The 27,758-nt window shown below is 39.1% G+C and overlaps 1 protein-coding gene across 1 annotated transcript in view; it reads right to left on the bottom strand.

The window, feature by feature from the left end:
• The window catches only part of RYR3 (ryanodine receptor 3), a 367,896-nt gene that overhangs the window by 57,478 nt on the left and 282,660 nt on the right, over nucleotides 1-27,758 (bottom strand). Inside the window, exons 74-86 of the mRNA XM_077322945.1 lie at nucleotides 26,956-27,068; nucleotides 17,127-17,223; nucleotides 16,136-16,242; nucleotides 13,581-13,632; nucleotides 9,054-9,113; nucleotides 8,093-8,192; nucleotides 7,603-7,682; nucleotides 7,251-7,327; nucleotides 6,031-6,104; nucleotides 5,776-5,793; nucleotides 5,226-5,306; nucleotides 2,260-2,348; nucleotides 629-757 (exon numbers count right to left, since the gene is read on the bottom strand). Of these exons, the coding sequence (XP_077179060.1) occupies nucleotides 629-757; nucleotides 2,260-2,348; nucleotides 5,226-5,306; nucleotides 5,776-5,793; nucleotides 6,031-6,104; nucleotides 7,251-7,327; nucleotides 7,603-7,682; nucleotides 8,093-8,192; nucleotides 9,054-9,113; nucleotides 13,581-13,632; nucleotides 16,136-16,242; nucleotides 17,127-17,223; nucleotides 26,956-27,068 (1,077 nt within the window). The remainder of the gene's footprint in view (nucleotides 1-628; nucleotides 758-2,259; nucleotides 2,349-5,225; nucleotides 5,307-5,775; nucleotides 5,794-6,030; nucleotides 6,105-7,250; nucleotides 7,328-7,602; nucleotides 7,683-8,092; nucleotides 8,193-9,053; nucleotides 9,114-13,580; nucleotides 13,633-16,135; nucleotides 16,243-17,126; nucleotides 17,224-26,955; nucleotides 27,069-27,758) is intronic.

A 27,758-nucleotide genomic window follows, 5' to 3' on the forward strand; every position in this document is an offset into this window, starting at 1 on the left:
TCATTTTTTTTTTAACTACAAAACCATTTTAGCGTCTGGACTTCAAGGACAGATTCTTCATACATCTTGGATCTGAACCACTGCTCAGAAGGAACTTGATGTTCCAACAAGGGGCCAGCAGGGGAATGAAAGGAGATGAATTCAGTAGGGTTGTTTCTGTCCCTAGCAGCTCTGGAAATAACAGAAGGGAAGAACAATATTGAACAATAAGGAACCATATTAATTTGTTTGCAAATGCAGATTCCCCTTCTGTATACAGGCATTTCTACACCTAATAGTGATCATGGCATTCTTTTGAAAGTAAAAACAATGGAAACCTCATCCTTTTCTCTTCAGCAAGATTCAAGTTCAGCAGTACCTTAGAGACCAACAAGATTTTGAGGTTATAAGCTTTTGAAAGCCAACATTCCCTTCATCAGATAACTCTGACTGATAAAAGCTTATTCCCCAGACACCTTTGACTCTTGAAAGCTCAAATCCTGAAAATCTGGTTGGTCTCTAAGGTGCTCCTGGACTCGAATCTACAAACCAACACAGTGACCCTCTGAAATGTTTTCTTCAGAAGCTGTAAATTTCATGTGCATTCATTTATACTCTATACAATATATAAAGATAAAATTCTACTTACCTGGATATATTCAGTAAGGGAATTAAAAATCTGTTTGGTTACAGCCAATGCTTTAGAAAAGTTACGTTGTCCAGATTCATCAATCACATCTTTTCCAGAGTAGTACCAATAGAAGTCACTAATTGATTCCTAAGAATAATATTAGATAATTTTCTGTCTTTTTTGTGAGTTTCTAGTCAGCACATTAGAAAAAGAAGAACTGCTTTTCTGTACCCTGAAATTTACTACCCAAAGGAGTCTAACAGTAGGAAATTTTAGACTGTGCATTGCATGTTTTATGTTATACTAATATGTTTCTTTAATATTTCTATAAGTACAAATATGCCTTACCTGAGGCCAAGCATTGCAGATGCAGCGGGTGGGGGCCGGAAGAGGACCCAGCGCACATCCCGGCTGCTGGAAGCCTGTCAAGGGGGCTTGGGAGGCTGAGGTGTCATGTGTGACTGGCCAGCCCCCCATGCTAATGAAGGGGTCTGGGAGGAAGGGGCTGGGCAGCCACCCTGTACTTAAGGGGCTGCACATGCACCAGGACCCCTCTTCCAGTTTGCTGGCATGTTTTTATATATTTCTATAATATGAATATCAATAGGCCTTAGCCAGAGAATTACTTCTCAGATTTTCTCAAACTATAAATAAGCATGAAAGAATAATATATTCAATTATTTCATCCATATTACAGAACTGCTGTAAAACTACTATACTGGAAATCACAATAAAACTGTATCCCAAACTACCATCCTCCCTGGATGGCTAAAATGAATTTATCCACTCCCTTCAATAATTAAATATGCAAGCAGTGGCCCAAGGTAGAAAAGGGGGTGCCTTCGTGTATCTCATATGCCAAGTACAGTTTGTACAGTTAAATGAGCTTTAGAGTTTATTTGACTGACGTGCAGTAACACAAATATATATGATTTTAACAGAAAAGCATGAAGTAATATTGGAATCCCCAACCTTATCTAACTTGCAGACAGAGAATTTTAAGGAAGCATAATGGATAACACTACAAAATGGCTACCACAAGAGTGGAGTCAGACATACACCTGTTGGGAAATCCCAAGTCAAGTAACAATTAGGAGTAGCTGCTCCTGAACAGGTGCTCCTTGTGGACATAAATATGATGTTTCGTGGTGTCTCTGGAAATTTCTAGTACACTGAGCACAGAGAGAAAAGTCTTACTTTCTTGCTGTGGGGAGATGACAAGCTAACTGGTTTCATTTTCCAAAGAAAGTGAAGGATTAGCTCCCTAAATGAACATACAGGTAGAGTTTCTAATCCAAAGACAGTCTGTGCCTATTGCCAATCACTGCCCAGGTTATGCTTGTCTCTTTACAAACGCGTCAGGTGCTAAGTTACTGAAACAAGCTACCTGTTTTTTTTTTCCCATTCCAGGGATAGGCACAAACTGCTACACAAACTGAAATTTGGCTCCAACATGGGTTGGTTCAGAATTCACAAACTGATGTTTAGGAAAAGAATCTTCCTCAAACATTTACTAGACTTGTGGCAATGGAAGTAACTTGCCAACAGCAGCAAACATTATGGTACAAACATTGGTTATGGTATAAACAGTGTTTCCAAAGCAGGAGGTTTGACAATGGAGACACAATAAAAATTGTTCTGAGTCATACCTGAAGATGCAAGAGATAATCAACTGTGCTAATAATGATATTCACTGTTGTGGTGTTTCCCATCTGAGTGCGTAGATAATTCTGAAAATCTGAAATGGTAAAATAATTTGAGTAAAGAAATGAAAGATACATAAAAATAAACCTTCTCATGTTTGCGTCTATACTGACAGTTGAAAACATGAAATGCATTATCAGTATGAAGGGAATGTTATTTATTTATTTATTTATTTATTTATATTTATTACATTTATATACCATCCTCCCTTGTGGCTTGGGGCGGTTTACATAGAACATGGAAGAACATAATAGTAAGTATAATACAATTCAGCTACAGCATTGAACAGTAACAATAGTGGCTTCAAAAATATTCCAGTAACTGGTGGTAACAATATTAATCTGATTAACTATGATCCCATAGGTTGGTTAGTTAATGGGGAGGGATTTTGGAGGCCCAGTGGATGTTGTCGGTTCGGTTGACCTCAACCAAATGCCTGACAATACAGTTCCATTTTGCAGGCCCTACAGTTCTGTGCTGAGTACCCAGCTTGCTGGGGGGTAAACGGTCATGACTGGGGAAGGCACTGGCAAACCACCCCGTATTGAGTCTGCCATGAAAACGCTAGAGGGCATCACCCCAAGGGTCAGACATGACTCGGTGCTTGCACAGGGGACACCTTTACCTTTACCTTTACAGTTCTGCGCTAGTTCTGGTAGGGACCTGATCTTCTGGAAATTCATTACACCTGGTGGAATCCAGGACAGAGAAAGCTCTGGCCCTGGTTGAGGTTGGACGAAATGCTGCTGTGAGGTCTAATAGCATGAGCAGTGTTGACCTGCCTCAGTCCAGCTGACAGCAGAGATCATCCATCAGGGTAACCAGTGCTCTTTCAACCCAATGGCCAGGGCAGAAACCTGACTGGGTAGCTTCACCCAAGAATACTTATATTTGGTCTGCCACAGCCCCTTTTACCATTTTCCCCAGAAATGGTAAATACGAGACGAGTTGGCAGTCCAGAAATGGTGTTTTTTTTAAGCAATGGGCATACCACTGCCTCTTTCAGCCCCTCTAGGAATTCTTCCATTCAGAGGGAGAAGTTGATTATCTCTCAGAGAGGGGGGGCCTATCCTCTCATCAGTTGTTTTAAACAGCCACAATGGGCAGGGGTCAAATGGGCATGTGGTCATCCATGCTGAACCTAGCACCCTGCCACTTCAGTCAGTGTGAGTCATCTGAAGTCACTCAGTGTTCTCACTTCAGGCAGCCAAGGAGTCTTTAGTTCACTTTCTGCAGCCAAGTTTAGAGGGAGATCATGGTGGAGTGCTGAGATTTTGTCTGCAAAGTAGCTTGCAAATGCTACACAACTGGTTTCTGATTGACTACTGTTTTGGTGCCCTTCCTCCAAGGCAGGAAGTGACCGAACTATCCTAAACAATTGTTCCAGGTGTGAGCGCATGGATGAGATGGATGTTGAAATCTCATCAATCTCATCAGTTGCAGCTGGCAAGTCACTGAGCAGTCCATTTAGAGGAGTGCTGGGAGACGAGTCTGCAGAGCAATCTGGAATCCATTAGAGCTATGGGCTGGGCTGTCACCAATATGCGGATGACACTCAGCTCTATCTCCTTATGAACAGCTATCCTGACTCCCCCTGGATGCCAGATGTTTGGAAGTGGTCACTGGATGGTTAGAGCAGAGTCGTCCAAAACTCGACCTCTCTGAGATGGAGGTCCTGTGGCTGGGTAGGAAGGCAGCTGCACAGGAAACACATCTACCCACCCTTGTTGGGTTGCAGTTTAACATTGCTCCCTCAGCTAGAAACCTGGGGGTGATCCTGGATGCCTCCCTCACAATGGAGGCCCAGGTCACAGGTATAGCACACATGGAATTTTATCACCTCCACCAGGCGAAGCTACTAGCACCCTACCTGCCCTCGGACAGTCTGGCTACAGTGATCCATGCAATAGTCACCTCCAGATTAAACTTCTGTAACTCGCTCTACATGGACCTGCCCTTGTCTTTGACCTGGAAATTACAGCTGGTTTAAAACACAGCTGCTAGAGTCCTCACAAGCACAGCTTGGAGGGCCCATATCCAGCCTGTGCTGAGACAGCTGCCGGCTGTGGCCCTGATCAGATTCAAGGTTTTGGTATCAACCTTTAAGGCCATCTGTGGCTTGGGCCCTACTTATCTGAGGGACTGCTCATCTCTTTATGACCCTTGCAGGTTTCTTCGCTCTGCGGGTACTAATCTGCTTGTGATCCCTGGCCCCAGAGAAGCACGCCTGGACCCGACCCAGGCCAGGGCCTTTTGGGTCGTGGCCCTGACCTGGTGGAATGAGCTACTGGAAGAGCTAAGGACCCTGATGGAGCTAATTAAGTTTCACAGGGCCTGTAAAATAGAGCTCCTCCACCAGGTTTTTGGTTGAGGCTGGGGTCAGGAGCAACTGGGGCCCCTCCTCTGGCCAGTGCAATACCATCATGTGAACCCCCCACCCTGTGATGATTTGCTGATGATATGGATGGAAGGGGGATTATGCCACGTTCTTGTGGTTTATGTTTTAAGGGGGTTGGTTTTATTGGGGGTTTTATGTAATCTGCCATGAGTCTATGGAAAGTGGCAGGATAGAAATCAAATGAATGAATGAATGAATAAATGTTTTAAAATGTAGCAGAATGCAAATATTTCTTAATCAAAAGCAATAGTATTTACAAATCTTATAATTTATTCTGTTATTTATTACATGTATAAATTATGATCTGGCTATTCTATTTCTAGTTAGAAAAAAAATACTCTGTTAAAAATATTCCCCTCCATTCAATTTTTAAGATACCATTTACTCGAAGACAGTTGAATTAATTCCCTTTTTAGAAAAAAAGATCAAAATCAATTTAGATGGGAACAACATTATCCAAAAAAGGATTTTCATAAAACAGGAAGTTACTAAAAGGTATTGTATCCCACTTACCATTGTTATGACCTTCACACAGCAGTTGTAAAAATCTAAACAGATCTTTAGTAAATTCATCATTCTGTAGTACTTTCTCACCTTGAAAACATACAGTACAATGAATTATACAATCATCAGTATTTTCAAAACATGCAGAACATATATTATCTTCCAACAGCATCCTTCAAAATAAGTGATTTTAATAATAAGCAAATACTGTAAACTGATTTACAGTAATTTTAAAAGAATGTATTGGAGAGAATGATAAAAAACAAACTATGAAACAGAAAAAGCAAAGCCAAAATATTTAGCACTCCAAAGCATTCATGATCAAAACTACAGGACTAAAGATCTAATAGGTAAATGGTTAGTCATTAATCAAACCATGCCTTAAATATGAAAGACACTTCTTTAATTAAGCATCAAATTGTTTCTCCAAGCTCAACACGCAACCGGCTGTAGACCATAAAACTAAACCTAAAGAATGTCTGGAAAGATGCAATTAAAGAAGATTTCTTTCAGAATTTGCAACACACAATAGCATCAAAAGCTGTAAACCCAAACATACCACGCTCACGTACGATGACTGTGGATCAAAGAAAAATAATAAGAATACAGAATAAGAAAGTTTTTAATTACATGTGTTTTTTTGTTTAAATGTTTCTCTTGGAAACTAAAAAAGCATAATAGTTGAATACTAGATTATTTAATGAAACTATCAATAAAGAAATCCATGAGCTTATAAAACCTATTTTGATGTTAAAAGATAAAAGGAAGTGTAATCATTATGTTGAATTAGAAGTATTGCATTTATTATACTTACGTGTTCCTTCTTCTGTAACCATCCCAAGACCTTCTGCTTTATTTTGTCTCTCAAAGGCATTCAAGTCAAGAACACTTAAACAAACAAACAAAAAATACTGAAAGGAATGTTGTATCTAAACAGCAACAGAGACCCTGAACAAATGCTAATGTGTGTTTGTCAAAAACAAATTTTCAATCAACAAAGTTGTACTCTTTTTTCAGTTTGAAGGTTAAAATCTCAGTGCTCCCAAAGAAGAAGAAGAAGAAGAAGAAGAGTTGGTTCTTATATGCTGCTTTTCTCTACCCAAAGGAGGCTCAAAGCGGCTTACAGTCACCTTCCCATTCCTCTCCCCACAACAGACACCCTGTGGGGTGGGTGAGGCTGAGAGAACCCTGATATCACTGCTCAGTCAGAACAGTTTTATCAGTGCCATGGCGAGCCCAAGGTCTCCCAGATGGTTGCATGTGGGGGAGTGCAGAATTGAACCTGGCATGCCAGATTAGAAGTCCGCACTCCTAAGCACTACACCAAACTGGCTCTTGTTGAAGGATCAAAGGTGTCTTCTTAAATCTAATCATGTTTCACAATAATGCTTCTGCTGTCACAGGGAATTATGTGGGGAGATAAAAATGTTCCTGAAATACTTTTTAGAATAACTAATTTAATCTCTCACCAAAACTATGTGATTGGACTTATATAATTTGGTAAAAACATAATATTTTGAAAATCAAAATTTTCCAAGCATGTTTTTTCTATACAGAGTCTTAAATAAAAAAATGAGTGTGCCTTAAGTAAATGTTTTTATTCTATGAAAAAATATAGTTTATTTAATTGTCTGAATCACGGTCATATAGCATAAGAATAAAAACAGATGAGAACATATATAATAACATAACTAAACATTATTTGTCTGATGCATTAAGGCAGCTGAAAACACATTTATTACACTGATTTGTTGGCAACTAAATACCTAATTTTCTGTAGTCAGTGAACCAGTTGTTAAAATCCAGAAGCTGATGAAAGTGTAAGAATATAATACTCTTCTGTTGAAAAAGCTACTTTGGATTTCAGTCTAAGAATTTTTTAAAGAAGTATGAAAGGAGGGGAAACATGCATATGCAGTGATATATCACCATATGTTGATATTATGGAACTTAAAGAGCAAGTTGACATTCTATGAAATAGGTCTGTCTGCTTGAAGATTCAGCAGTGTTAATGGAAAACTCATGTGTCTTTACCTGCAAGATTGCATTAAGCCAGAAAGACTCTGAAAAAAGCCAGCATCTTTCTTCTCCTTCAGATAGTCCAACATTTTCTGAAAACAAAAGTTTGAGGAAACTATGTATTTTAAATGGACAGAGGCATTTTATGACACTTTTACCATATCCACAGAACTTTTGCCATTTTAGCTAGCAACTTGAAATATGCTGAATGAACAATTATTCATACATTTTCTTATTCAATTTCCTGAACAGCCAAATTGCTCTTAATCATAACCCTTAACTTCTCAATGCTTCTAGCAATACAATATTAACATTCTCAACAGAATATGCATGAACAGATAGAAAATCGACTGTTAAATATGGTTACCTGCTGAACAACTGAGTTGCCTCCATTTAGAATAGCAATACCAAGTTTCAAAGTTTCTATTACCATGGGTCCCATTTCTCCTGTTAATCAAAGACACAATAATTCAAGTGAGTAAAATAACTCATGTTTTATAATGTTTCAGGCAGTACCATGCTTGGAGAAAAAAACAAACCTACTACCACATAATATGGTTTCACTGAGCACACTGTCCCTGCCATATCTGCCAGACTACTCAGTGGAGTGGGGTTGATATTACTTATGCAATTTGATTTGGTCTCATGAAAACAGAAGTACATGCAGTACAATAACTGCTAAATTGAAGGACATTTCTGCATCACCATTTGACAATGAGATTTAAGTTATGAAGAGATGTTTTTGTATATCTTATTTTATATTTTGGTATGTTTATAATGTACAATCAGCCCCTTTGTACCAAAATAATGCATGCATAAAAGCCAAATAATCCTGTATTTATTTATAGAAATCTTACCTTTACTGGCACTAATCATCTGTAATACCATCTCAGCAGCTCCACGTTCATGGAGTCGAGACTGTTGATAAAGAGTTTTTTGCTTTTCCATTTCCTTTTCCTGAACATGAAAATACAGAGATAATTTAGTATTTCTTTTTTCCTTAATATGTAATGGTACCTGTGGTTAATAGCCAAAAACTACTCAAAAACAGAAAGAAAGAAAGAAAGAAAGAAAGAAAGAAAGAAAGAAAGAAAGAAAGAAAGAAAGAAAGAAAGAAAAGCATTGTTAAGAAGAAGAAGAAGAAGAAGAAGAGTTGGTTCTTATATGCCGCTTTTCCCTACTCGAAGGAGGTTCAAAGCGGTTTACAGTCGCCTTCCCATTCCTCTCCCCACAACAGACACCCTGTGGGGTGGGTGAGGCTGAGAGAGCACTGATATCACTGCCCGGTCAGAACAGTTTTATCAGAGCTGTGGCGAGCCCAAGGTCACCCAGCTGGTTGCATGTGGGGGAGCACAGAATCGAACCCAGAATGCCAGATTAGAAGTCCGCACTCCTAACAACTACACCAAACTGGCTCTCTTAAATCTAGAAAGAGTAATAGTAATGTCCTATGAAAAGATACTCCAGTCTAAACTCACTTATTTTAATCTCTTAGATCTGAGAAGCCACACATAGGACAGCTTTGGAAATGAGATGTGAATTGGATTATTAGCCTGATAATAAACCACCGTACTGTGGCAACATCTGGCAAGCTTTGATTTCTATGAAAAGATCTCCATAACATTTCATTAAAAAGTTTCACTAATAACTGAAAATATACATATTCATGCTGTATTTCATCTCAGACTATCTTTCCAGGAATAGTATGGATAGAATGCATAACTTCTCTCTCAAATCAGCAATTATCATTACATTGTCTCTATTGTTACTTTATTTTTTCAAACTGTAAGATAAAAAAATTATAGTTAAAATATCCACCTCAAATGTCTTCTCCTTTTCTTCATCGTCATCTTCATCATCTTCACCACTTTGACAGCTCTGTTTTTAATGTGGAAGATAATTCAGATAATTTAGGAGTATTTTATTTATTTTATTTTTGTTGCAAGTGCCAGCATTTATTAATTATAAAGCATGAAATAGAAAGAAAGAAACAAAAGAATAAGATACAAGAATACTAAACTTGTTCAGCCCTTATTCAACTAATACATATATTAACTATCTATGCATAATCTGTATAGTTCTTTAAATTCTTCTTCTGATCTGCCATTGACTAGACTGGTTAGCTTTGCCATTTGGATTGTTCTCCTAGCTTATCCAACTAGTCCGTTATTTTTCGTAGGTCCTGTTGTTTCCCGTTCTTAGCTATGATTATTCTTGCTGCTGTGGTTGTGTGGAAAAAGAAATCTTCAGCTTTGTGAGGACTATTGACTGGTATTACATGTAATAACATAATCAGGATGCATTGGAAATATATTTAACATCTTTTCTAAGATAGTATGAATTTTTATCCAAAACGTAAAGTATTCAAATCATTGGTTCTATCCCCTTGTCAGGGTCCGTGGGGTCTTGTCACCTGCTTTTCTCTGCTATGATGCTGGGAGGGTGTCAGGTATGGGATCAGTACTTTTCCATAGCCACAACATCTCAGAATTGGAGGCTGCTTAGTCCTGTTCATTAGGTCTCTCCCTGGGCTCGCCATAGTTACTGCACTATCCTTGGGCCCCTCCTCCCCCCTGACATTTCCTCTGGCTTAAGTACCCTTCCTTTCCCCTGATGCCACCCCCCAAGCTTACAAAGCCCCCTCCCCAGCTCCTTCCTGATTTTGATGTCTGCTTCTGGCTGCCACACTCTTGGTTGCAGCTGTGACCTGCCTATCTCCTCTCCCTGGCCCTTGCAGAGAGCCTCTGCCTTCCCTAATTGCCCAGAAGACACCACCCTCGTCCGCAGGTAGTCAGGTATTGCAAATAGCCACTGTGCTGTCTCTGTCCGACTCTCCCATGGGCATGAGTTGGGTCCTTTTGCCGCATCTTCCTTTGGGCCCCAACGCCAGGGATCCACCTCTTTGGGCTCCGTTAGCCCCCAGGTATGGTTGCTGGCAACATCGGAGGGGCAGGACATCCCCAACACCCTTTTTTGTAACCTTTTTTGAGTACGTTTTAAGTACTCAAGTACTTAAGTACTTGAGTAACCTTTTTTGAGTACGTTTAAAATTTATCCATAGCTGTTAACAGATCTTTATATTTTAGAGAGCCCATTCTTTTCTGTTGGGCTTTATCAAAATGGGCCACGATTGGAGAATTCAAAAAAGATAAGTTTCCTGTTATTCTCTGTTTATATTTTTTCCAAGGGCCCAGTAATTTAAGTCTGGATTTTTCTTGGGCTTTTGTGTGGGCCATAAAAGATTATGTAGGCCATCTTCTAACCTACACTTTTCAATGCTAAGCTTCTTGAGGTCATATCTATGATCCAGTCTGTTAACCATGATAATGCAGTCGCATGTAGATAAAGCTTTAAGTTTGGAATGCTTTCTCCTCCTCATCTTGCAGAACTTTAAATGCTACTCTTAGTTTTTTGTTGTTTCATATAAATTTGTTGATAATTGTCATTTATGTAGAATCTTGTACTTTAAAGCAACATTTAGAAGTAGCATTTACAAGGAAAAATGTACATTTTTCTGTGTTTTTTAAAAAATTTCATACACCTAGTAGCTTGAAGAATTCACTTATACATATGCACAGTATCAATTCATTAATTCACTCACTCTCTCATTCTCTCTCTCTTTCTCTCACATACATCCAGGTTGTTCTCCCATCTGTGCTATAAATACCAGCAATCTTATCCTATTTATTTGAAAAAGAAGAAATTCTTGGAATTTCCAGTAAGGAGACAAAAGTAATCTAATATCCAAAAGAGGAATAAGTCCCACAATTTATTTGTATTCCTTCCGTTTTACTTGAAACAAGATCTTAATTCTCTGGTTCCCAAATCTTTGTGAATAGAAAGATTCACTGCCCAAGGAGTATGAGAGAGTTCTTCGACAAGTAAATCCAGCAAGTTGTCACCCTTCCTTTACTCATCCTTTCTTCACTTCCTTGCACACTCCATGTATACAACTTGGAAACATAATTTAGCCCCAATTCTTCCAGCCAAGGCACATGACACCTCCTCCCCATGTACTATGTCTTCTGCATAGTGCAGGTGAGTTCACAAGGGCAGAAATTATCAGTTGCTAAATTCCAGTAGAATCCTAATGAGGTCTGTTCATAATTCTGTTATGGCTTACTCCCAGGACAGTGTTTTTAGGATTATGCTATTAATTGTCAGTAGCCCCCATTTTTATCTTCATACCAGATTATAACGCTAAAAATTCTGGCAACTCAGATAAATTGTAACTGCAGTTTAGAGACTCAAGTTCATCTTCCAACTAACCTTCATCCTGGGTTCTGTTCAGCTAGCATTCCCGTCAGTGTAATGATTCCCATAGCTATATCATTTATAAAGTTCATTTTCTCTGGATGTACTCTTGTATCCGATACCACAAAGCTTCTAATCATTTTTCTTCATGAACCCTCCTAAAATTCAGGTTTACATTAAGTCCTGCATCAACTACATTCCTTCAGAGGAGGAACTTAATCAGATTATTACTAGCCAATAGGCGGTGTCAATAAATAGATGTCAAGATGTGGGCTTGCTAAGAATTTGGGAAACTTGATATCTCACTCTAGATTACTATAAGCCTTGAGGGGTTTGAACAAGTCAACTTCTCTCTCAATTCTATTTTCCTTTTTCATAGAACATGTTTATTTCACATCATACTGGTATTACTGTTTCTGTGGGTGCCTCTGTTCAATTTATAAAGCACTTTTCTATTTGCTTGGGAAATCCACCACGAATGTACAAGTAATCAGTGAGGACTTCCAGTTTATTATTAGCAAAAGCAATAATGATAACAGCAGCCAGACTAGCCTTTAGTTCGTTGGAGCCCAACTTCTTCCTACTTCATTGGTGGGCTAGGTGCAGCCCTAGACAGGGCATATTCCTCTTCCAATTTGGCACCATCAGGACTGGCACTATCTCTCCTTGTGAATTTAAGGTGCCAAGGACATTTCTCAGGCCCATTATGCACGGCCGCCGAAACGGCGATTTCGGTTCACATGGAAAACGCGGAGGGGGAAGACGCGACGCATACCGGTTATACACGGGGCGAGGCGCGACGGCGGCAAAACCCAGAGTAACCGATTATGCACACGCCGATCCGGGCGCCGCTTCTGGTTGCGCCCCGCTCACCCGGAAGCTGTGCTTTCTTCCGCGTTTCACTGACGCGGCTTTTTCGGCGGCATGCACCGAAGCTGCAGCCGGTTGCAGCCGGCTCCGTGCGTTATCCGTGATTTTAGTCGCCGCCATTACACCCCGAATGTGCGCTAAAACCCCCGTGCATAATGGGTCTCAGAGAGCTTCCAGATCAACTTCTCTTCCATGCCTCCATTTCTAGGGTGGTTTGACAGCAAGGTTTTGGTATTGTCAAGATTTTCTGTCAGAACATAGGTGAGAGAGCTCTCTACTTGGGTCTCCTTACATTCATTCATTCATTCATTCGTTCGTTCGTTCGTTCGTTCGTTCATTCGTTCATTCATTCATTCATTCATTGCTTTAGGATGCTTAGGGCTGATCCTGCGTAGAGCAGGGGGTTGGACTAGATGGCTTGTATGGCCCCTTCCAACTCTATGATTCATTCATTCATTCATTCATTCATTCATTCATTCAAACAAGGCCATGTCCTTACAACAGTGACCAATAATTTAAAAATTTATAAGACATTCACCTCTCATTTTGAATCTTGCTGAACAGACCTCTCTCAGCAGTGGCAAAAAGTGAACTGAGGGGAGAGTGGTAACCCCTACCACATCATGTGGCTTTGAAGAAGAGTTGGTTTTACACCACATTTTTCACTGCCTTTTTACTTTTCAAAGTGACTTACAATTGCCTTATAAAATTATACTTATTTCAAATTAAGATTTCTCAAAGGCCTTAAACTACTTATATAGAATTATGTGAGGTACTACTCCCAAGTTTAGGATGAAAAATTTGTAAGGGGCAGTGTACAGAGATGTGGCATGAGCCAGTTCACTGGGAGGGTGGTATGAAAATAAACAAACAAATAGCAGCTGTAAGGCTTGCTAATGGACCAGAAGGATGGGATTTAACCTTTTCTCTAATCTCAATCAGCCTTCCCCAGAGTTCTTCTTTGACATGTAGGAGGAAACCACATAGAAAAAAAGCAGCTTTAGAGGGTAAGCTGAATCAGTAAAATTGTACAGGGGAAAATAATTTAAAAACCTTCCTTCCATTATCATGGTCCCAACTGAATTTCAGTCCTCCCATGGTTATTCACCAGTTTGAAAAAAAATCTGAGGAGCTCTGTCAGATCAAGATTAAAAATTATATAACATAAATGGAGACCTTAAAATCATTGTTTTAAGGTGGATTTTGAAATGAGATACATACCTTTGCCATCATTGCTGAATATGCAGTATACAATGGGTCATTGTCCAATTTGCTGTAATAAAGAAGTTGTTTTACTAAAACTGAATCTGAAATGAACTTAGAAGTCACTAGGTCAACTGTAATTCCATGTATCAATAAAGCAGACTTTCAACGTCTTGCAAACCATGATGCCATCTGATAAGCCTATAAGTCTAAAGACTATATTGGATTCATTGTTAAATCATACATTTACAATTGAAAAACGTTATCTGTTGACTTGCAAGAATTATTTTTATTTTTCTTCTTTTATGCCCCCAAAATGCTTACAAGCGACTAGAAATTCCAGCCATGGTTTTCTATAGTTCTGATGATTATCTATGATTTTATCAGGCACTAAATCAATTTTTAACAATAAATGAAAACTCTAATCATAATGTTTTGTAATTGTTCTGTTAAGAAGATTTTCTTTTTGTGAAGGCTACAATGTGACTTAAAAAGGCACTAAGTTTTAACTTCTCCTTTCTTTTTACTCTTTTTATTAGATTAATACTCTATTAAAATGACATCATACCTATGAAAACCAACATGTCCCACTACCTGGGGAAATATACTTTAACAAATTGACAGTTAAAGGCACTACTAAGAAGGTCCTTACACAGTAGGTGCAAATGCATGCACCAGAGTTCTAATGGCCCATTATGTTTAACTCTTTCCCTGTCCACTATTTATTCAATCCAAGCCACCAGCACCCTTTCCCATCTTCTTCTTCTACCAGGTTGGCACAGGCAGAGTTTGGAACTCTATCACGGAAAATGCAAATAAAGAAAGGAATGGTTTAGAATGAGATGCAACCAAACCATCTATCATTTCTCCAGTCCCAACTTCCATCTGTGAAGCTTGCTTTCTTTCTTTCTTTCTTTCTTTCTTTCTTTCTTTCTTTCTTTCTTTCTTTCTTTCTTTCTTTCTTTCTTTCTTTCTTCAGACCTCCATTACACACTCATTATGACTCATGATGTGACAGAAACTGAAATTTTCATAATAGAATCATCCTTTCTTTTGGAGAAGTGTTTACTTTCTTTAACTAAATGGAGAATCTTCCCTAAGAAGAATAGAACCCTAATCCAAAATCTTTGCCTTGATGAACCAACATAAATCCATATGCAAATGAGTAGAGCAAAACAGTGAAAAAAACAATCCCATATTCAGAAACATGGACTTCATTAGTCTGTTTTTTATCCCTTAATGTATCATTTGCATGTTCAATCTGATGTTGTAAGTCACTTGTTTAAGGATAATGGACTGAATCCATACAGCCACATTTATTCATTCATTTACACTTACAATTGGCAGCACTAACCAATCAGCAATAGATACCAGAATGTAAAATGCAGGCATTTTTACACAAGGAAGTATGTACATCACTGTAATGTGAGAAGTCATGTAGATTAGAACTTTCACAAGGAAGCAGAAACAAAATTCCATTAAAAATGATGCTTCTATATCATGGCAGAATTTATAAAAATGGGTCAAATCTGTACACACAGTAGGGTCCCCCCCACAACCAGAATTTTATATGGTATCTTTCAAGCTACTTTTTAAATGCAGAAGTTTCAAAAGGGCACACAAATATGACTTGTAAATGTGCCCATTTTAATCACAAGATTTTTTTCAAATAGTTTAGATTTGAAGAAAGTCAGTTTAAGTCAAGATATCATCTGCTCTAGCATTATGCCAATCACCTGAAAATGGCTACATTTCAATCTTCATTTGAAATGCCTTATCTCAAAAATTATCATGCTAATATTAATCAATTAACAACCATCCTAGTGTCAGGTGCACTGGTTTGCTACTACACCAAAGCTCCTCAGTTGAACCATGTAGAATTATGATTGGCTACAGTTGTTAGCTAATGTTAGCTAAATGGACTCTGGGGAATGGTAGAGGACAAGGAGGCCTGGAGGATCATTGTCCATGGGGTCACGATGGGTTGGACATGACTTCGCACCTAACAACAATAACAACAGTTTTTATCTACAGGGTATAATGAACTCATGAGATGGGGCCTCATGACAGTTCATTATATGGTGTGTAGGTGCAGCTAAATGATGCTACACATGGGGAAAGGGGACTAATAGTTGTACTGTGGGATCCCAGGCCCAACCCATCATACAACATGGTACAAGTTGTCTGAATTTCTTTCCCTTGGCCCCTGACAAAGAAATGGGGATTAAGTACCACCTTGTTTCATCTCCTCTTCTATAGGTCTACTCTTTTTCTGGACTGGGAGTCACAGCTAGTCTGTCTTCCCTGATCTCTTCCCTTTAGCCTTTTGAAGGCACTAGGCCATGTCCAATGGTCTCACTCTAACCAGAAGCCCTTTGGAAGCCATGTCTATACCTGTGAGGGCCCAGTAGTGCCTCCTGAGCAATTTCTGTCTAGTACTCCTCTGTGGAAGTTGATTGTCAGACAGCTGGCTATCAAAAGGCTTTTTATGGTTTTTAAAGCAGCAGAACCTCTAGGGATTGGAAAACAATATTACAGCTGGGTCTATATAACTTTAAATATAGTCCAGCTACCTTCTTTCTGTGAGAGCATTCCGACTAAAATGAAGAATAATTTGATGAAGAGGGTCAGGATGTTTTTCAGCTTCTTCCTCTTCCTCCTCATTCTTTTTTGAAGGGGTCTGTGCAAGAATTAAATTGGAATAATTTATAAATTAAAAATTACAAATAGTGAAAGAAACAAAATAGTATACCATAAATGGATGATGTCATTTTGTGCAGAAGCATCAAGCATTCTGTGCTTCTTATGGCCTTTATGGCATGGATTTGCCTTCCTCGGAGATTCTGTAAAATTATTACTTCTCACTTAGCATTTTTTTCCTTTTAGCTTTGTACTTTAGAGAGTGAAACTATGGCATTACACCCCTCCCCTCCCCTCCCCCAAACACTTCCCTTCCCATGTCCTACCCTCAATTTTTTCAGGTATTTCCTAACCTGGAGTTGGCAACCTGTAAAAAAACTTTAAGAGTCCTCAATTACAATATAAGGGAAGGCAACAGTACTGCTGAACACTGTATACATCTTTACACTTCGTTACAATGTCATTTTATAAGAATAATAATAACAAGAAGACAAAAGTAGAAAAAAATAGCTCAGAATGGTAAATAAATGGAGGGTTATGCAATAACAAAAAGTCAAAAACACAAAGAAGCATTTATTGTGTTAATCTTTCAAATATATTTGAATTAAAACACTGGATTGCCAAACTGAACAAAACAGAACAATGATCCATTTTAGTGCAATCCTGTTTCTAAGAAAGTTGCTTTCAAGGGTGGCATATGCTCTGACTGTACTCAGCATATAAAGTTCTGTTCTATTGTATAGACTGGTATAATTTTTGTTCTAATCCCAGAAAATAAACAACTTGTGCTCTACAGATTTAAAATCTTTTAAACTCTGGCACAGAACAACTATACACATTTAACAACAGATAGATGTATATTGGTAATAATATAATGAATTAATGTGGGCATTTCAAATTGAGCCCAGTTATTTCTGTACTTACAGCCAAATCCTGAACTATTTTCTCCTCAAATGAATATTCCTCTGTTTCTATCCAAAATTTCTGATAACCATGGAGGAACAGGTTAATAGAACGGTGCCTGAGGGGGTGTGAAAGTGAGATCAAAAGGGATAAACGAAATACAATATAAAAGCTAAGGAGGTTAATGATTAGTAAGCATATGGATTTTGTACAATTTTGTTCTTCTGATTGGTCAGTATATATTCAGAATAAAATAGTCAATTTCCCCCATAATCACAGAAGTTAATACATAATACATACAGTAGGTTTGCAAGGGCCCCTCGGCCACCAGCAGAGGTTGGGGGGAAGGGTTGTCATGTTGGGAAACTGGAGATTTAGGGATGGATCCTGGGGAGGCCAGGGATCTCAGTGAGGTACAATGTCATCAAAAGTCCACCATCAAAAGCATTCAGTTTCTCCAAGAGAACGGAGCTCTGTGCTCTAGAGATGAGCTGTAATTACACCTGTTGGCTGGCATCTCTACGTCACATCCCCCCATACATATCAAAGTTTGTTTTAACCTTTTAGCACCATGCTGCATGAGTCAGTGTAGTGTAGAAGTTAAAATGCTGGATTAGGATCTAGAAGTCAGATTAAGTGGGGTATAATGAAAATAAATACATGAATTTTAAAACACAGATATAATCGTTTCTTGAAACATCATTCACAGATCAGCATTCTATCATCATACATAAAATGGAACTCAAACTGTTGCAGAAGGAAGCACCTCCATATTTTCTCCTTAGGTGAATACAATAAAAATATTCATATCAATTTTGGGTATGGTTTTCAAGCAGGAAAGAAGTTTTGTTACAAGTTTGAGAGTTTTTCCCCTCAGAATTTTTTCCAGCCCTCTTAATATCTCTGACCCAATCTGAAATAATTAATTTCAGGTATAATTCCAGTTCAGAGGCAGCTTAAATTTTAGCTCCGAATGCACAAGAAAGAAAAAAAAACTTTGAACATGTAGAGGGACAGTGATACAAAAATAATAACTGGAGTGGGAATTGGAAGAATTGTAGTTTGCATTTCTTCACATTATAAAATGGAATACATTCTTCAACTTATTGGCTTTTAAGAAATATCCTTGATAAACAATGCCTTCAATGGACAGCATGCATTGAGCTTTTGTACCTCATATAGACTTAACTCTACAGTAATTATTCTGCTTGGGGGTTTATTAGGCCAGTGTTAATAGTGCAAACTAGTTACACGTCTCTTCATCACAGCATTTTTGTTCTGTAGAAACCAGCAAACAATGTTTTGTCATTCACTTGTCTGTGGAAAAAAAGGATTCCAATTGTGGAAAATAGCTAAGAAAGTGGCAAAACTCTAACACAGATAGAGTTGCCACATCTCTCCAAGCAGCTGGTGGGGGATGGGGGGTACACTTACCAGGAGCATTATGTTCAGCATTATGTTGTATAAAATGACCTCTTATAACAGTTATACTTGCATCCCTAACCATTCTCAAATCAGCTTTTATGTAAATTTTATTTAAATTTCATCAGACACTTAATTTGTTTACAGACTTCAGTGACAGCTTCTTTTGGGAATAATATTCTTTTAATTTCAATCTAAATGTATTTTATTTTCCTTTAGTAATCAAATGTACCGGTTTGGGATCTAAGAAAATATTCAATAACATTTCTGAAAATCCAAATTATACCTATCCTTGATAAAGATCTATGTCTTTCTGAGAACTATATGAATTCATTTGAGGTACCATTCATTTGTCTCCAAATATCCACTAAACCCAAATTTCCCACCAAATCAAAAAATATTTTGGGTACGTTTCCCTGTGTAATTTTAATCTCTCCCCCAAAAAAAGTTTATCAATTTGCAGCAAAGTCACTCCATTCCAGTAGTCATCAGACACCAACTTTCAAAATACAAGTTTTTTTATATTATCTAGGGAAGCACGCCTGGCCTCGACCAGGGCCAGGGCCTTTTCGGTCCTGGCCCCGACCTGGTGGAATGAGCTCCCGGGAGAGCTGCGGGCCCTGCGGGATCTTTCAACGTTCCGCAGGGCCTGCAAGACAGAGCTCTTCCGCCAGGTTTATGGTTGAGGCCGGGGCTGATAATAGATCTATGCCTCCCCCGGGGACTCGGGTTCTGGACCCGAAGCAAAACATCATCAGGACCTCCTCTCCACCCGCTAGTAGTGGGAGGGAGGGGGGGGGAGTTGAGCTGCCATTCTTGCCATGCCGGCAATATTGGCAATGTTATTATTGTTTTATGGAGTTTTAATGGGGATTTGCGATATTGTTACCCGCCACGAGCCGCAAGGGAGTGGCGGGCTATAAATCTAATAATAATAATAATAATAATAATAATAATAATAATAATAATAATAATAATAATTTATCTCTCATGCTAGCAAAGTTATGCTCAAAATTTTACAAGCTAGGCTCCAGCAATATGTGGACCGAGAACTTCCAGAAGTCCAGGCAGGATTTCGAAGAGGCAGGGGAACTAGAGATCAAATTGCCAACATACGCTGGATCATGGAAAAAGCTAGGGAGTACCAGAAGAACGTCTACTTCTGCTTCATTGACTATACTAAAGCCTTTGATTGTGTGGAGCACAACAAATTGTGGCAAGTTCTTAAAGAGATGGGAATACCCGAGCATCTTATTTGTCTCTTGAGAAACTTATATGCAGGTCAAGAAGCAACAGTGAGAACTGAACATGGAATCACTGATTGGTTCAAAATTGAGAAAGGAGTTCGGCAAGGCTGTATACTGTCGCCTTGCCTATTTAACTTGTATGCGGAGCACATCATGAGAAAGGCAGGGTTAGAGGAGTCACAAATTGGGATCAAGATTGCAGGGAGAAATATCAACAACCTCAGATATGCAGATGATACCACTCTAGTGGCAGAAAGTGAAGAGGAACTAAAGAGCCTGTTGATGCAGGTGAAGGAGGAGAGTGCAAATTTGGCTTGAAACTCAACATCAAGAAAACAAAGATCATGGCATCCAGCCCTCTCAATTCCTGGCAAATAGATGGGGAAGAAATGGAGATAGTGACAGATTTTATTTTCCAGGGCTCCAAGATCACTGCAGATGGGGACTGCAGCAAAGAAATTAAAAGACGCTTGCTCCTAGGGAGGAAAGCTATGGCAAATCTAGACAGCATCCTAAAAAGCAGAGATATCACCCTGTCAACATAAGTGCATTTAGTCAAGGGTATGGTATTCCCAGTTTCAATGTATGGCTGCGAAAGTTGGACCATAAGGAAGGCCGAGCGTCAAAGAATTGAGGCTTTTGAACTCTGGTGCTGGAGTCCCTTGGACTGCAAGGCGAACAAACCAGTCAGTTCTAGAGGAGATCACCCCTGACTGCTCCTTAGAAGGCCAGATCCTGAAGATGAAACTCAAATACTTTGGCCACCTCATGAGAAGGAAGGACTCCCTGGAGAAGAGCCTAATGCTTGGAGAGATTGAGGGCAAAAGAAGAAGGGGACGACAGAGAATGAGGTGGCTGGATGGAGTCACTGAAGCAGTAGGTGCAAACTTAAATGGACTCTGGGGAATGGTAGAGGACAGGAAGGCCTGAAGGATCATAGTCATGGGGTCGCAATGGGTCGGACACGACTTTGCACCTAACAACAACAAATTAATTTATCTTCATTTGGGGCATAGATTTCTAAAATCAATGTCTTAACCCAGATAAGTCAATTTCGATACCCACATACATATCTGCTAAGAATACCATTTAAATGAGGTTTGATATACACCATTTTTGTTTGTAATACTTGATGAAAATAAATTATTCTTCCAAATCTTTATAAACCTAATACTTTGTGTCTTTTGTCTAATATGAGTCTTTGTAGGCAAATAATGTCTCGTTTTAGTTTTTTTCAAATGTATTGTTTTCATTTTTTCAAAATATTCCCCCACCCTTTTGAGGAGTGTTTGTTATAGTTATATTCCAAATTGTACTTTGGTAATTCCTCCTTTTTTGAGGAGCATTTACTAGATGTAGAAGAGTCCATGGATGGATGAACGGACTACATTTGCCAGTTGTTTGGAATCAGTGGCTGGATGGCTCAGGCAGAATTGTCTGAAACTCAAACCTTCCAAGATGGAGGTCCTGTGGCTGAGCAGAAGGGGACAGGACCAGGAAGCATGCCTTCCCTGCCTGGATAGGGTACAGCTGACACCTGCACCAGCCACCAGGATTTTGGGGGTGATTTCTGATGCTTCCCTAACAATGGAGGCTCTGCTCACAAAAGTAGCCCAGATGGTATTTTTCCACCTGTGCCAGGATCGTCTACTAGCACCCTACCTGTCCACAAAACACTTGGCCACAGTGATCCATGCAACAGTCATTTCTAAATTAGACTTCTGTAACTTGCTCTATGCGGGTCTCCTCTTGTCTTTGATCTGGAAATTACAGCTGTTGCAAAATGTGGCTGGGAGGGTCCTCACTAGGTCATCCAGGAGGGCCATATCCATCTGGTGTTGCGACAACTGTACTGGTTACCGGTTTGGTTCTGGATCAAATTTAAGGTACTTTTCTGTGGGACTGCTTATTTGCTTATGCCTCCCACAGGACCCTTCATGTGGCAGGTATGAATTTGCTGGTTGTCATGGGCTCCCAAGATATCTACCTGGACTCAACCAGGGCCAGGGCCTTTTCGGCCTGGTGGAATTAGCTCCCAGAAGAGCTAAGGGCTCTGATGGAACTCTCAGGGTCCCGCAGGGCCTGCATGACAGAGCTTTGCCACCAGGCATTTGGTTGAGGCTGGGCCCATGAATCAGAGTTACTAACTGTGGATCCCACCCAACTTGCTTTCTACATTCTGCTTTAAGATCAGGCTCCCATCTTTTTTGGATAGTAGCATAGGCCTCAGTGGCCAGCCAATGAGGCTGAGTATTAAGGGTTTTTTTTTAAAGGAGGCTGGAGACTATGACAACATCTGTTTGCTTGTTTGCGAGGGCATTTTAGGGGTTATATTGCATTTTACTGTTTTATTGTAAACTGCCATGAGACGGTACTCCCGAGAGCAGCGGTATATAAATTAAAATATAAATAAATAAACATTAAACTTTAATGCAATAATTTCTTTAACCAATAGATGTCTCTCTTATACTATAAAAAACTAACAGCTGATTTGTTACATCAACAAATTTTGTATTTCAATATCCCATCTCCATAGCAGTTCAGATTCTTTGTTATTAAAATCCAGCCAATAACAAAATCACTTTGTCATACACAAAGCAGAATTCCCAAATATCCAATTTATGCACACAGTTTAAGAAGTTCTGATTGCAGCTTCATCAAAAATAAAAAGCAACAATAGAAAAATTTCATCTGTTTCAGACTTTCTTATATTCTGTACTGAAGCATTTTGCATTCAATTTTAAATCAATAAAGTAAATAAATTCTCCTTTTTGTCGGAAAAGTTGAAATAAGAGGAAGTGTCTTATTGTTTCTGCACTAGTGGCTTAGTGCTGGGCTGCAGGCTAGAGTTTGAGCTGGGGCAGGTTGCCCTGCCTCTTCTGGCTCCTCCATGGGGGAGCATTTGGCCCAGTGCACTTTGTCCACCCTGGATTTGTGCTCCTGCACAAGAACCTGGGCAGCAAAGTTCCCAGTGCAGAAATTGTCACTGTAAGAAATATTTTAGAAGCCTTTAAAAGTCTTTGTCTCCAAGAAAAACTCTCCCTATCAGTAGAGTATATTTAATAATAAATGGAGTTTGGTGGAATTTAATTCCACTGCAGATGGGAGCAAGTTTGTAAGCCAATCTTCAGGCCACTCAAACTCTGGCAAACCACTGAGATCTCTGTCTCATCTATTTACTCATGAGGAATGAGTCTAATGAAGAAAAGTGGTTGATCTCATGATTTCCCTTTGATCCAGGGAAATACATCAGCTAGAATTTCTACCAGTCATTTTTTCCCCCCATGGTGTTTCTCCAGATTAGTCGAAATATATTCTCACCATCTCCCCCCACTGGAAGTCTGCCACTTTAATTTTTTAAACATTTTAATGTCTGCATATTCACCCTTTGGGGATGCTATTTGGACAGACAGGTGGAATAGAAATATTTTTAAATGAATCCATTATGTATGTTTTTAAGTTGTAAGTCACCTTGCTGGTCTTTACGAGGGCAGAAGAGTGGGTATAAATTTTGTAAAATAAATAAATAAACTTTGCTCATGTGGTTTATATGCCTAGTTCACAGCAATGTTTCCAAGCACCTCCTCACTGGCTATGTCGGTGTGTGTCTTCCAAACTGATAATGCTCAAAGTCTAACTAATGCCACTCTTTCAAGTTCCAAATCTAGTATAACCAGCTCAATTTGTCATTCTCTATGCAAGCATATTTTGGCAAAATAAGCTGCATTATATGAAACTTACAATGCCTCCCTTTTTGTATAAAGATCAATAACCAGCTTAATGTAAACATTGATTCAGATCATTCCTACCTACTAGAGATGACTAATTCTGAAATCTTAGAAAATTTATACTTATGTATACCATACAGGCTCCTAAGATTTTAAATATGGTAAACAGCCTTCATAGTACTTTATAATGGCTGAATTAAATACAACTAATTTGTTATTGCAAATAAGAAACTGTTTGTTAATTAGTTTACTGTATTTCACTGCCAGCAATTCTATTTTGCACTTATCACTGAAGACTGACCAATCAGAATCCCTTATGAAATTGTACAAATTCTTTTCATATTATGGCTGGGATAGGAGTAAGTGTGTGCATAAGGAAGTGGCTCGCCATTACATTACCGTTAATGTGAATATGAGCCTGTCATATTGAGTTTTTTCATGTACTTTTCCCAGCCATACACGTTGAAAGGTGCTCAGGAAGAAATTGCTAATTTTGTGTCTGAAGAAAAGCATATAAGTTTTAACTAACAATACACAGACAATTTAATTTCAGTAAAGCAGTAAGAGATAAGGTCTGAACTTATAAACTATTTTGGAATATGAACTTATTTTGGAATAACCACTTCATTCTGTCCTGATGTGTATTGCTGTATGAGCATACCAATCAATAGGTGCAATTCTAGAAATGTCAAATTAAAGCATGCCGTCATAACAGAAAACACAGGGAACAGTCCAGCATATGCAGAATTATACATCCCTAGTTGCCAACAAGAATTGTTATATAGATTTTCAGATATCACAGGTAGCAATGGAAATTCAATTTGTATATAAGACAGTTTGTAACCTGTAGCTAGGAATGGAATGAACCAGGAAGGGATGAAGCCCATAGATTATGAAGGGTGCAGAACATGTGGAATTTAGAAAAGGAAGCCCGACTGCTCTGCTGGTGAGCTTAAATCATAGGCTCTTAACATCTTGTCTAACTATGATTTATATATGGAAATTGATAAGGGAGGGAGAGTTTTGTTCTAAATTGTAATTTAATAACTTAGTTCTAAAACAATAATTAAAAATAACTTAGCTCTAAAACAATCTAGAGGGGAGTTAGTTTGGGACCCTCATTCTGGAAGCTGGTACATAGAGCATACAGATGGAAGCTTCATGGCCCACCAACAAGAGGGAAAAGATTGACTTTGGGGGCAGCAGACTGTGAAGGAGGGAGAAGTTAATTGTCTGGAAGAAAAGATCGGTGTTCTGCTGTGTTACTAAGGTCTGTGTTTTTGTTAGATGATATGATATTAAGTGAAAAGCAAAAATATTTTGTTCTCTTTGAATTATTGCAAGATTTATGCCAAGTTCTGCCCCATACAACCCATCAACTGAGATTACAAGTTCACAATCCTTATTTGGTATAGTGGTTAGAGTGTTAGACCAGGGCTAGGGGGATCATGCTCAGACATGAAGCTCACTGAATAATCTTGAGTTAGTTTTTCTCTCTCTTTGCAGGATTGCTCTGAGGATATAATGAAGAATAGGAGCATTATTTATGTCACCCCGAGGAGGCATGAGGTACAAATACAATAAAAAGATAATCACTTACGTTGCAATATTTATTTTACAACTCCCTACTCCTCTTCTGTGTGTAGCCAGCTGGGTTGCAAACCTGCAGGTGGGGACCTACAGATCTTCAGGAATTTCAACTGATCTTCAAGCATAATTTCCCCTGGAGAGAACAGCTGCTTTGGAGGGCAACTGGCTCTCCTACCACCCCCACTGTCTAGAGGTATGGAGGGTGGGGAAGGCAGTTGCCCAAATGGGCATGGAATATCACTGTGGCAAGGCCTTTGACTGTGCTACAGTCGAGCAAGATCATCCCTATCCTCTCTTGCTGCTCAATGGAGGCAGAGAGGGTGTGGAAGAACAGTTGTCCAGCCAGGGATATAGCACAACCACAACAGGCTCTCAGACTGCATTGTGGTCAAGTAGGCTCATCCCTGCTTCCCCTCCACCACTTTCTGGAGGCAGGGAGGACCAGGAAGAGCAGTCGCCTGGCTGGGTGCGGGTGCCACTATGGCTTCTTCCTGTCAGCGGGGCTGGAGGCCAGCTCTTCTTCAACCCAGATAACTGCCCCAAAGTGGCAGAAAGCAGGAGGTGGAGGACAGGTAAGCCCCACAATTGGCCCTCAGTGTGGGCATGCCTTCTTCCTATTGGGGGCATATCCCCACTGAGGGCCAACTGGAGCAAGATTTAATTTGTGCGTCATCCACACACAATCCCAGCTAAAGATACAGTTTACATGTTAACATAGAATAAATAGGAGGCAGTATGCAGGAAGGAGTGGATCATGGCAAATCAACAAAAGAGCATAGAAACAATGTAAATGCAAATGAAAATGTTGAAAAATAAAATTCATATGCATTACAACAGAAACCTACAAGTCAGAGTCTGTTAGGTTTAGGATTAAGGCTTCAGAAAAAAGGATAAATGATTCAGTTCAATTTAGCATCAACCCCAACAGGACTAAGTTAACAGCAGATAAACTCTGAAGTAGAACCAGGAATGGCATTTCTTCAGGGACAGCAGAACCAGTTCAATCTATGTAGCAGGAGAATCCAATGCCACCCAGCAGTAGAACTCATTGCCCCCTCCAATGCAGTTCCTACTTTATAGATTTTCTGATTTGAACATAGTACTTTTGGATTGGTACTGCTATAGTGTCACTGGTTCTGCTGGGCAGTAATGTGCTGGTCCTGCTGTTAGGCTGGACTGGCAAAAATCCTCCCTTCACTTTCACTGTAAAGATTTCCCAGGGATTCTGCTTGGCTTGTTATTTTTTTCCCACCATAAGAAATGATGGAATATGGGGGCACCCTCTTTGAGTGCACATAGAATTGGACCCCCCTGATCCAATCTTTATGAAACTTGGAGGTTCTTTAGAGGAGAGACTTCAGCAGCTATGCTGCAAATTTGGTGCCCCTACCTCAACTCTCTCACTCCAGACACTGAATAGACATGCTAAATTTCCCATAATCTTTAATGACTACACATCATAAAGGAACTAAATCTGAATTACCTGATTCTGAATGACTATATGCAGCAAGTGACTTGGGTGATTCAGGTTTACCTGAATTGATTCAGGCTGAATCAACATGAATTAAAAACATTTTTGGGTGCACATCCCTACAGCTTAGACTAAAAAATGCTACATACATAGCATATCACTGAAATAATTTCCCCCCTTTTCCATTATCATTGATGTCCCAAATATTATAGGCATGACTCTCCCATCTATATGCTCAGTTTGGGACCAACAGATTGCTTTCAGAATTAGGATGAATGTCAACAGATTTTCAGAAGAATCTGTTAAGAATTTTCAGTGTTGTAAAGAGTTGTAAAGTGTTGTAAAGTTTAATCAAAAGAATATTGTGTAAAAACACATTAAAATAAATGTACCTTGGCAGATTATATAACGGTGCCATCCTGAAACAAGCAACTACAGCTCTTTTACGTTGCTTTGACAAGAGTTTGTGCCACACAGCTTTCTTTGATCTTAGTGGTTGCTCAACCTATGGGAAAACATCACTCTGAATTAGATAGAATACCTAAACCATTACACAACTAGAAGCAGCCGATTAACTGTAACACAAATCTAATTCCAATTCAGCAGAGCCTATAACAGATTAAAAGTGCCAATGCCAAACTCAAAAGATTGCTTTAAAACTTAATACAAGACAACACTGATTTAAATGAAGTCTTTGGTGTCAAGGCAGATAATAACATAGTGTTCTGTGATAGCATCTGTTTATAGCCTGTTCCTAGAAGATGGCTCTAAGAATAGTGGAGCAGTTTTGGTTGGATTGTTTGGTAAATTTTTGATAGTGGATCTATTGATAGTGGATCTACACAATAGAAAAGGCATTTGTGATCTCTGTCAGTGAAGGCAACTTGTCACCATTCTCCCATCACCATTTCTTGCTATAAACCACTGATAGGAAAAAAAAAACTTATTTCCCCAACTGACACTGTCATTTTTACATTTAATAGGAAAAAGACAACAACGGTCTCTATCTATCTATCTATCTATCTATCTATCTATCTATCTATCTATCTATCTATCTATCTATCTATCTATCTATCTATCTATCTATCTATCTATCTATCTATCTATCTACCTACCTACCTACCTACCTACCTACCTACCTACCTACCTACCTACCTACCTATCTGGGAAAGAATTCTGTAAGCAAGGCTTCCAA

Source organism: Paroedura picta, chromosome 2 (assembly GCF_049243985.1).
Source record: "Paroedura picta isolate Pp20150507F chromosome 2, Ppicta_v3.0, whole genome shotgun sequence".
Lineage (NCBI taxonomy): Eukaryota > Metazoa > Chordata > Lepidosauria > Squamata > Gekkonidae > Paroedura > Paroedura picta.